This window comes from Galeopterus variegatus, unplaced genomic scaffold (genome assembly GCF_000696425.1).
Source record: "Galeopterus variegatus unplaced genomic scaffold, G_variegatus-3.0.2 Scaffold3922, whole genome shotgun sequence".
Classification (NCBI taxonomy): domain Eukaryota; kingdom Metazoa; phylum Chordata; class Mammalia; order Dermoptera; family Cynocephalidae; genus Galeopterus; species Galeopterus variegatus.
In genome coordinates, this window is record NW_007730033.1 from 48432 (window position 1) to 60485 (window position 12054).

The 12054-nt window shown below is 42.0% G+C and overlaps 1 protein-coding gene across 1 annotated transcript in view; it reads left to right on the forward strand.

Annotated features, from left to right (window-relative positions):
- RALGPS1 (Ral GEF with PH domain and SH3 binding motif 1) overlaps positions 1 to 12054 on the forward strand; it is a gene marked incomplete at its 5' end in the record, with an annotated part of 190613 nt that overhangs the window by 30812 nt on the left and 147747 nt on the right. Inside the window, one exon of the mRNA XM_008586283.1 lies at positions 1396 to 1522. Within this exon, the coding sequence (XP_008584505.1) occupies positions 1396 to 1522 (127 nt within the window). The remainder of the gene's footprint in view (positions 1 to 1395; positions 1523 to 12054) is intronic.

The window sequence follows — 12054 nt, forward strand, 5'->3', positions numbered from 1 at the left end:
CACCGACACCTCCCTCCCTCCTCCCTCTCTCCCCTCCCCCCCAAGAATGTCCTTTCCATTTGCTTGTAACAACTTCATGAAAGTATAGTTGTTATATCTTTAAAAAAAAAAAAAAAGAAAACCAGGAGTTTAGATTTCTATTCTTTCCTTTTTTTTTTTTCTTAAAAGATGACCGGTAAGGGGATCTTAACCCTTGACTTGGTGTTGTCAGCACCATGCTCAGCCAGTGAGCGAACCGGCCATCCCTATATGGGATCCGAACCTGGGGCCTTGGTGTTATCAGCACCACACTCTCCCAAGTGAGCCACGGGCCGGCCCCATCTATTCTTTCCTTTTGAGAAGGCTCCATATACACATTGAGCCACCCTTTCTTTGGTAACCAGCTGTACAAGGATACTTCAAAAATTTCGTAGAAAAGTGGAATTAAAAGATAATACAAATCTTTCCATTAACTTTTTGAAAACCCCTCATAGACAGCAGACATCTCAGTCACAAAGGATCTTGCTTCTCTAATCTCTGTCTGTGGATACCAGTTCATCCTATATTTGCTTAACTAAATCACTCTTAGATCACTGCATGTGGAAAAGAAGATTGTCTTCTTTTGATTAAAATACTGTACCCAGTGTAAAATGAAATTAGTCAGACTGTGGGGAATCTGGAGGAGATAGCCTGGATTGGAGCAATGGCCTGGCTGTGTGCATGACATGGATGTTCGGCTGTGGGAAATTTCCTGGGGCCTTCAGCTTTGGAAACATTGAGGAGAGAGCAAGTCATTGTGGCCTGGGGGAAAGAGAGCTGGTGTAGCTGTGAAATAACTCTTCAGGTGACTGAGCAATATACTTTACCCTCTGAGCACCTTGGAGGGTCTCTGCACCCACTGAGGTTGGTGCCATGAGGGGGATTGTAGCATCATGTAGAACAGTGGACTAGGTAGCTTCGGGAAATATCTTCCACTTGTAAAGTTCTATGGAAGTGACAAGATTAAGGCTGTGAAACTTTCCATCTCTGCATGAAACAGCTTTTTAAAATCTTTAATTTTGAGCGGGCCCGGTGGCGCACTGGAGAGTGCGCCGCTTGGGAGCGTGGCGGTGCTCCCACCGAGGGTTTGGATCCCATGTGGAGACCGGTTCCCACTCACTGGCTGAGCGCGGTGCGGGCGCAACACCGAGGGTTGCGATCCCGTTGCCGGTCAGTAAAAAAAAACAAAAAGGAAAAAAATAAAATAAAATAAAAATAATAAAATAAAATCTTTAATTTTGCCCAGGATTTGGCACACCGTAGACACGCCGTTTAGAATGTTTCCTTTTAATCTTCATCCACAGTTATTCTCTCTTTTTAGCTTCTTCTGGTTTATTTCTTTTCTCTCTCATACTCTATATTTTCTTCTCATTCCAGCTTTTGAATAGAAAAGACAAAACCACCTTTGAGAAATTGGACTACCTGATGTCTAAAGAAGATAATTATAAGCGTACTCGGGAATATATCCGAAGCCTGAAGATGGTTCCCAGTATTCCCTATCTAGGTAGGAGTCTGAATAGGCTTATTATTTTTTAAGAAACCTGCTCAGCGCCAAATAAGATGTTTTTCCAGTTTCTAGTTGAGAAATTTCCAGGAAGCAGCATGGGCCATGGATATAAAGAGGCAATTGGTTAGCTCCTTGGATTAGAACAATTTGTTGATACTTCGCAGGGATGAGAACCTTGATAAGGGCAAGAAACAAGAAATGTTTTGCTTTTTATACAAGCGGCCTATGAATCCCAAGGTTTCCTAGACTGCAGCCCAGATGGGTCATAATGACAGTGTCAAGACTCTTACTGGTTCATCCATATCCTCCTGAACAAGGGGAATTCAGGCACAAACCCTCTGTTCTAGTTCTCTGGGCATTAGTATATTTAATAAGATTTGTATAAACAAAATTATCATAATGATTTTTAGTTTTTCTGGTTAGAAAATAATGCATGTTCATTGTAAGAAATTAGGAAGAGAAGGAAGTTAATATCATTTGTTATCCCACCTGAAGATATTTTGCTCTGTATCTTATCATTCATTTGGGCATATATAAAATACATGTTTACTCTATCCTGATCACTTAATGTTATTATCTGTGTTTCTATATACTAGGACTCAATTCCAACAGATGGATTTGTTAAACTCAAATCTGCCCTCTAATACTGACCATTTGAGTTTTTTTTTTTTTTTTTTTACATTCTATGATGTTGTGGAGCAGTTGGGGGAGGGGGAGAGGGGAAGGGAGAAGGAAATAGGGTGAGAGAAGGAGGAAGAAAGAGGGATGGGGTTGAGGCCTGTGGCACCCCCCTCATTCCTGCAGGGGAGACCAGGGGGCTTCCCAGGGTGTCTTGGTCATTGCTGAAGCCCTTGCCCCACCCCCCAAGCTCAGGAGCTCAGGACACTTATTGCTGTGGCTTGGTGGTCATCACTGGGCTGGTTGCAGGTGTTGAGGGGGTGTGGCCAAGGCCCCCAGCCCCACACTGCCCTGTCTTGGGAGAACCTGAGGAGCTTCCTGTAGAGAATCAGTGGTTGTTGCTGGGTTGGTTGTAGGTGTCGGGGGGCATGGCTGAAGCCCTGGCTTGGTAGCCCAGGATAATTCTAGTCCTTCTAGATTTTATAGGTGTTCTTTGGTGATGTGAGACCTTTACTAGTTAATATCAAACCTTGTCTCTGGTCTGTGGGTATTTTGTCTTTTCTTCCAGTTCTGTGTTGGACTATTTGCTGTTCCTACCACTTAAACTCTGCACTGGAACTAATTTGTTGTTCTTTGCTTACTTTTAAAATGGAGGAACTTCCTATGGGGACCAGCACATGAGCTCTGTGATTTAGCTAAGTTATTGCTTTGCTGCTGATTTCCTAGGGAAGGCTTTTTGTGCAGCTCAGGTTTTAATGGTTGACTTTATAGGTACTTCCGGCTCTCATGAGATCTGGTACACCTGGGTTGTGTAGAAACTGGTCTGGGCCTGAGTCTTTTCAGCCAACTGCACCCACTGCAGTTCTATATTCTTGACCAGTCTCCACTGAGTGGTCCTGTACTGATTGAGGGGCAAATCAGCTGTCCATGCTATGCCCCAGTGTTTTCCTGGTGGGCCCATCTCCCCCACTGCCTGCACTCCAGACACTTCCCATGGGGTGGGCTGTGCTCCAGTCTCTTGCACTGACTTGCTGGCCTCTGATTGGCTCCTTTTTTTCAGTTGTTGTGGCTCCTCGCTGCTATGTGGGTCCACGGGAACTTTATTAGTAGTCTTGTTGGCCTGGGGGCCACCAAGGCCCTCTTCTCTCCTGCCACCTCCAAGCAGCTTCACCTGAAGGCCACAGCTGTGGCTTTTGCCATCTCCTGCTCCATGTGCTTACCAGCTCCAGCCTTGAAGCAGCCGGGGCTCAAAACAATTGGAGGGGTCCTTTCTTTCTCTTATCATGGCTTCTCCTGCCTTCATGCACTCCATAGGTCTCTCCTCCTCCTCTTCCCCTGAGCTCTAGCAGACCCAGCTAGGCTGTCGTTTTTTAATAGTTGTAAATTAATTGATTTGTGGGAGAGAGTGATGCTGGTGACCCGTCTATTCTACCATCTTGACCAGAAGCCCTGAAATTTGAATTTTTAATGTAATATCTCCAAATCCTGAAATGTTGGTAACTAATGCAAATGTTTTTAATAATGTGGGTCCAACACACTCTTCATTCCCAGGCCTGGGCCAGTGCCAGAGTTCCAAGAAACGTGGCAGGGCTGAGGGCTGTAGTGCAATTTTTTAGAAATATATCTTTGACAACTTTTAAAATTTCTTCCATGTGCGTTATTTATTTAGGTTTTCTAATTCTTTTAAAGCCACCTTGGAAAATTTGATTTTTAGTAGAAAATTGTCCATTTGACTTGTTTTCAAAATTATTAACATCGAGTTTTTTCCTCATTCAATTTTTTTGATTATAGAGTATTATATAGTATTCTTTTATAAATTTGAGCCTCTATATGTACATAGTTATATTTGTTTTTGTACTTCTAATAGTTTGTATTTTTGTTTTCTTTCTTTTTTTAAATTTGACTTGCCAGAGGATTGTCTATTGGTCTTTCCAAATAACTAGATTTTTGATTTATTTATCAGTCACACTGTTTTTCTGCTTTGTAATTTACCATATTTTATTAATCTAGGATGTGCTTTTTCTCTCCACATCTTAGCATCTCTGAAATTGGGATGTATTTTTCAATTGATGATAAAGCATTGTGATGTTGTTTAATCAGCAGCAATTTCTTTTAGTCATACATTAAAAAAAATAGTATACCTTACAATAGTTGACATCTTAAACTTGATGAAATATGGAATTTCCACTTTTGTCTTATATAATTCATCTCTCCAGTTTTCCTTAAGTTGTTTTGTTATTTCTGTTAACTACTTGAGTTGGATTATTTGTTCATTTGGATGTATATCATTCTTTTCACTACATTATAGAAAACAGTTAAGGATATAAACTTTCCTCCAACTGCTGCTTTTTTTTTTCTACATGTTTTGATGTATAATTTTCTCAATGATAGTCTTTATTCTGTAATTATAGTTTCAATTTTTCTTTTTTTTTTTTTTTCCTTTTTGTCTTTTTTCGTGACCGGCAACGGATCGCAACCCTCAGTGTCGCGCCCGTACCGAACCGGGACCGGCAGCGGAATCGCAACCCTCGGTGTTGCTCCCGCACCTCGCTCAGCCAGTGAGCTGCCGGTCTGTATGTGGGATCCGAACTCTTGGCGGGAGCACCGCCGTGCTCCGAAGCGGCGCACTGTAGCAGTGTGCCACCGGGCCGGCCCTCAATTTTTCTTTTATTTAAGTATTATTTAAGGTAGCAGTTTGTAAATTTTCAAGCACTTGATAGTTTTATCTTTGTTTTTTTCAAATAGCTTTATTGAAATATAATTAATATATAATCAATTTAGAGGGGACAATTAAGTGGTTTTTAGTATATCATAGAGATGTGCAATCACCACCACAATCAGTTCTAAAACATTTTTATCACCCCCAAAAGAAAACCCATGTCCATTAGTGGTCACTCTCATTTCCCTCTAGTCACCCCCTTTTCTCCTGCCCTCAGCCCGAGGCAACAACTAATATACTTTCTGTCTCCATAGATTTGCCCATCCTAGAAATTTCATGTAAATTGAATCATATAATATATTGTCTTTTATGACTGGCTTCTTTCTCTTAGCCTTACATTTTCAAGATTCATCCATGTTGGAGCATGATCACTACTTCATTCCTTCTTATTGCTGAACAATATTCCATTATATGGACATAACCACATTTAATTTATCTATTTGATGGACGTTTGAGTTGTTTCCACTTTTTGGCTATTATGAATAACACTGCTATGAATGGCTTGGGTTTTAAAAAAAATATTCTCTAATTTTATTTTACAGTGGTTGAGAATGCGTGACGTATATGCTTTCAAGGTTTTTGAAAATGTTTGAAATTTGTCTTGTGGCTTAATATAAGATCAATTCTTATATATGTTTCTTGGATATTATAAAAGAAGGTGTAGTCTCTCAAGTTACTCTTATAATTACACTATAATATTAAAATATTAATTTTTGACAACTTGGTCTGTCAAGGATACAAATATATGTTAGGGTCCCCTTGCATTTCTAGTAGTTTCTGTCTTACATATTTAGTATACAGGAGTTTGTAACAGTTGTAGATTCATTGTGAAAGGTCCCATACAAGATTTTCCTGGTTCCATTCCTTATTTGTTTTTACTTTGATATTAATTAATTTGCCTTTATTATAAATCTTTGACTATATTTCAGATTTTAGTATTTTAAGTTGCCTTCTTTTAGATGTGATTCTTTGCAGCTAGCATTGAATGGGACCCAAAATGAGAGATCTTGCCTTTTTTTTTTTTTTTTTTTTATAAAGATGACTGGTAAGGGGATCTTAACCCTTGACTTGGTGTTGTCAGCACCCCGCTCACTCAGTGAGCAAACCGGCCATCCCTATATGGGATCCGAACCCGTGGCCTTGGTGTTATCAGCACCGCACTCTCCCGAGTGAGCCACAGGCCGGCCCCAGATCTTGCCTTTTAATAGGGAAAACTAACTCACATTTTTTTAGTTTTATGCCATATGATTGAATTAATATCATTCTATACTTTCTTTTGTCATAGTTTCTTACATTCTTCATTCTCTTCTTCCCGCTTGCCATAAACTGTGGTGTCTGTCTACTTGGTGACTGGCAAACCCTATCTCAAGTCTACAGATGGAGGGCATGGTGATGTGCACAGCTCCCAAGTTCATTTCCACTAATCAACTGAGAGATGGAATTAATGGTATTAGGGTGAGGGCAGCCTAGTGCCTTTCACTAGTTCAACTAGTGGAAGTGCTGCATGATCCTTAAGGATGGCCTCCTTTCTCTAATAAGAATGATCATGAGAGCTGCAAAGTGTATTGTCTGCTGTAACTGTGCCTCATACTTTGCTAGGTGTTTGAATGCATTATCTTATTGAATGCTCACAATAGCCCAGTGTATAAACACACACTAAGAGGTTGCCTAGGGTCATATAACTGGTAAGTGGCAGAGCCAAGACTGGTCCCAGATGGTCTGGCTATAGGCCCTAAGCTCTTGACACTGTCCCTCCTGACTTCCTTCTTCTACTATTTAGGTCATTATTTTCCTGTCCCTCACTTGTCACCTATAGGTCTCTGCCATTTATGACTTGTAGATGGCCTCCATCAGCACTATATGAAGTTGATGAACTGTCTCTACTCTTTCTTGTGATGCTCTCTGCTGTCAGACCACAAGACAGTGCTGTTTGGGGCTTCCAAGGGCATTGGTCAGCCTGCACTGGCCCACAGGCCCATTGCCACTCAAAGTTTCTGGACAGATGCAGCCCTCCTTGTCCTTGATCACCTTATCTCAGCTGCTTCTTCCTGGTAGGTGCTTCCCAAGAGGCTCCGTAGAGGCCTCCATTCTCTGCACAGTCTTCCTGCTTCCAACTCTGTAAAGCCTAACATGCTCCTATCCCTTCAGCCTCATGATTATTTCCCTTTGCCAGCCAGCTGGGCTGCATTTCTTATAAGGCATCAGAGCTACCCTGACATATATAAGTCAGAGGGAAAGGATAAGAGGTGACTCCAGTGTGCTTTCTGTTCTCAGGATAGTACGTGAGAGTTTACCATGGGGGCTGCATAGTTTGCATAAAAAAGAATGAAGCAAGATCTCTTTCTGAAGCCCAGTGGGGTCATCTGTCCTGAGGGCAGCTAGGTGCTCTCCCTGTACTTCTGATTGTCATGGATAGACCCTGCTGAAATCCAGATTGTGTTCTCAATATTGGATTCCTCTTGAAAACTCAACCTGTCCGGGGGACAGATTTGTTTATCTAAAGAGGAGTAGTTACATAATTCCCGGAAAGTACAATATAGGAAAAAAATGTATGAAACCATTTGTTTTTCCCCTGGCAAAGTCCTCACTGTTGATCTTTTCCTCCTAGGGGCAATAGGAGGTTATCTTTTGGGAGGAACATTAGGTACCTTGATATTTCAAGCTGCTTTGTTGGTTGCACAGCATGAGACCTTGAATGCTGCTTCAGCAGTTATTTGCCCCTAATAACAAATATGGGTTTTATTTTTGTTACGATTCTTTTAACCCTCCGTGGAAGGTTCTATGCTAACTGGGTTTCTGGGACTATTCATATGTGTGGCTCTTTACTCCATGGAAAGACACCCTCACTTAATACTAGCAGTTGTTACTAACCATGTGGGTGTGTATTCCAAGTCCTTTTAATGCAAATTTTAGAGCCAGTTGGCTGCACTTTAATATACGAGTTCCATGTGAAACATAATTTAAAAAACACTGAGTGAAAAACTTACTACATTTAAAAATCAGATGTTCCTTGAATCAAGAAATTTCTTCCAAATTACTTCAAAGTGTGAAAATAGCATTGGGAAATAGATCAATTATTTGCAGCTAATTTTATCTAATAATAGCTCCTTGTAACTAACAAGTTCAGATTGAAATGGTAACAAAAGCAGACAAAGAGCTTTGAAGAATGGCTACACACACCACTTATTTCTAAATAGCTATATTGATGATTTAGGGGGTATTTCGTTTTCACTACTTACTATTCCTTCCAGGAAATAACTAAATAAAAGTAGGAATGCGATGGATTTTAAATGGTTTAGAGCTGATTCGAAAAATAACGGTAGCAGTGTGGAAAACTGTGATCTCTCAAGGAACAAAAGTTAGGCATTCTGACAGTTCTGAATAGTAAGAAGACATTTAGGCATTCTTAGTAAATTGACCCAGATAGCTAATATGTGAAGTAAGTTTTTAGAACCTAAGCTATTGCTGTTCCTTCAAACAAGCAAACACTTCCATTTTTTAAAAAAGTAAGCCTTTATTTCCAAATATAAATTCTGAAATTTAAAATAAGGGCAAGTTGTTTCCAAGTATAAAACAGAAAGTACTGGTGGATAGGATATCTAAAAGGACTTTCAAAAAGAACTGTTTACTCTGATACCCCAAAGACCCCGAGAACAGCAAGGTGAGTGATGGGCTCACGCTCTGAGCCTGAGGGCAGCATGCACCAAACCCCACTACAAGGTAGGTGTGTTCTCACTGTAGACCACTACATGTTCAGCAGGCACTTTCATGGACCATACGCCATCCCTGATCTTGTGGAGCTCACAGTTCAGTCTGGGTCTCTCACAGTAAACAAGGAACTAAAAGTAAGCTGAGCATTATACAGGGAAAGGCAAAAGAGCAAATAAAGGGGGAGCCAACCCAGTCTCGGGGTACCAGAAAGGGTTTTCTGGAGGGAAGTGGGACCCTAAAGGATGAGTAAGTGGGTGAAGAGGTGGGGAGTGAGCATCCCAGACAAAATGACTGCTTGTACAAGAACTCTGAAGTGGGGAGAAACATGTTTGTTGGAAAAACTGGCTGCAGAGTAGAGAATGAAGGGGAGGGTGTCATGCGAAGCAGCTGGAGTGGAAGGGAGGGGCAAGATCGCTTAGGGCCTGGACATTACTAGCAGGGAGCTCAGGCTCTGACCCACCTAAAATCTGTAGGGAACCATGGAAGGGTTTTAAGCAACACATGACCGGATTGGATTTGCATTTAACACATATCACCTTGGCTGCAGCATGGTGAGTATCTTCAAAGAGGTCAGTCTGGAGGAGGGAAGACCATTAGGGGATCATGTAGAAGCCTGTGACGAATCACTGTGTTACAGAAATTGCTAGAGCGGGAGGGAAAGCACTTTAAAAACAGTTCATTTTAGAGCAAAGCCTTGGAAAGACCCAAAACAGTTGCAGTGAGCATATCCCTTATACCTGACTCGTAGCATGTATTTGGCTTTGAAAATAAATTTCTGCATGTGAGCTGTGGGCCCTCTTAAAGCAAAGATGAAAGAGCAAGTACGGGAAGGATCGAGCTGACAGATGCTGGCAGAGCTTCTGCTTCCCAAGACATGGATCTGAGTGACTGTTGCCCCTTTGGGTGGGGATCATCACCCCAGGACCAAAGTCCAACGGGGCTCCCACATCAGGGTTAGCAACAGTGTTATCTGGTTGTCCCCAGGTTGGCCAGCATTTAGGGTAATCCCTTCTTTTAATGCCCAACTGAAAAAAAATTCCATTCCATGTGCAGAAAATCTAGCCTTTTTTTCAATTCCCCACTCCACGTGTTTCCAAGGATCCCCAAGGAACACTCATTTGTTCCACAGATTCATCCTGGTTGTTGCATGGTGCTTCAGCCGGCTGCCTGGCCCCAACCCCCTCCCTTTGGTTATCTTCTGCTTTCCCCAACCAGGCTCTCCAGCTGGACCTATGTGGAGCCAGATTCCTCCTTCCTTAGTTGGGGCAGCACAGCTAAGGGACAGATAAGTGGATATCAGTGCCACAAAGAGGAGCTTAAGCCTGGATTCTGGTGTGCCTGTGCCCAGAGCCATGGGCCGTGCCCCTTTCTCTTCTCTGCCCTGTTGGCTACATGCTGCAGGGACCAATCTGCTGCCCTCCTTCCCCCAGCCTGAGAGAGCCTGTAACCAAGTTTCCCCTTTCCTAAATCTAAGCATTCCACCCTTTCTGGGAGTCCAGCAAGTAGGCAAAAGCTTCCTTTTGACCCCAGCCTTAAACCTGCTTCTTAATTAATAGAATGATCTCAAAGATACTGTCTCATCCAAAATGAAGGAAACCATTTCCATTATTTTGTAGAGTGGTTAGCTATAGTTTCAAATCTCTCCTTTCCTGAAGGGAAGAGATTGCCTTTACTTTTACAATCTCAGGATTTGTTACCTTAAAATTCACGTTTCTCTGGGATATCATAGTCTTGCTCAGTTCTCACAAAAGGTCAGTGGATGTTGCTAAAATCCCCATTTTATGAATGAAAAAAACCACAGTTTGACTTATAATTTACCCAACATTATATGCCAGACAGATACCAAGTTTAACTCAAGATCTCATGCTCATGCCTGGGCTTCCACCCTGCCTTAACTTGTGCATCCTCCCTTTAATATTTCTGTCTCCATGGAGACAAACAGTGGGAGGTAAACATTGCAGGGGTCAGGAAGGGAGCACTCGGGGGAAAGGTTTGTTTCCTGCAGGTTGTGCTGCCCAGGGCTGGAGCACCTTGTCTCGTTTCTCCCTTTGGAGGCACAGGGAAGACCTGCAGTCAGCTTTTCTCTGGGTCAAGAAGTTTTGTCTGAACCCCCAAATGGAGGTAAGAGCATAAGCCTATTTTGTGCAAGAGAAAATGTGTTTTCATAGCTGGAACGTGTATTAGATGACTGTACCTCTTTGACTTCCTCTAGTCTTTGGATTTCTAATTAGAAACTAACAATAACAGTAATTACAACACATGTTTATTTTTTTTTACCATGTGACAGGCACTGCACTGAGCACTTTATATGCATTATCTCATTGAATCCTTCCAACACTCCTTCCTCTGGAGGAGACACATTTTTAACTTATTTCATGACTGTGAAGTATAAACAAAATTCATGTTAAAGGTCATACACTAGTAAGTGATTAGACCAGTGCTCAAACCCAGCTCTGACCCAGTGTTCTAACTGGTAACCTCAGAATATGTTCCTTCTGACAGGTCTTTACCCTCTGGGAAAAATCAAGAGAATAGTCTAAGAGAAAGGGTCTCCAGGGAGACTCCTGTATGGAACAGGGGCTCTGGATGGGAGACTCCCTGCTGAGAGTCCTAATGAAGCATACTGGCTCATGGGTGAAGATAAAGTGGACTGAGTGGACACTAGTCTTCAACTGACACATTCTGATTGTCTCATCATGCCTGGGCTGGCTGTAAAGAAGAAAAGGGTTAGGGTGGAGGAAGGACTAGTGAGCTTTTCCATCTTCAGAACTAACCAGGGGCTGTTGGGGCATCTTCTTGCACTGTTTCAGAAAGTCAGAGTTAGGGCAATAGCCCTGAGAAGTGGACATGTCCTTGTATGATCCCTTCCCCTCAAATGTGGGTTTTGCTTCTAATGAACAGAATATGACAGAAATAATGGGATGTCACTTTCAAGATTAGATTATTAAAAAACTATGCCTCCTATGTGGGGTGCTTGCTCTCACTTTCTTGGATCACTCATCCTGGGCTAATCCAGCTGCCGTGTGTTTGGCAGTCCTGTGGAGAGGCCCATGTGGCAAAGGATGGAGACTTGCCAACAACGATATGAGGGAGTTTGGAAGCAGATTCTGCCTAAAAGTCAAGCCTTCAGATGAGACCACAACCCCAACCAACAGCTTGCCTGAAGTTTTGTGAGAGACCTTGAGCCAGAGACACCTAATTTCTGACCCACAGAAGCCACAAGACAATAAATGTTTGTTGCTGTAAGCTGCCAGGTTTTGGGGTAATTTGTCACACAGCAATGGATGACTAGTATATTGCACAGCCTTTATCACCACCCCACATTTATCTTTGTTGCCCAGTCTATATTGGGACAAAATCAACTGTAAAGTGCAACTCACCAAAGACTGTAAGATTGATAAGGCAGCAGGAAGTGCTGTGCCCTCTCAAAAGCTACTTTTTTTTTCTTTTATTGAGGCTTAAGCAGCATTAAAAGTTAATT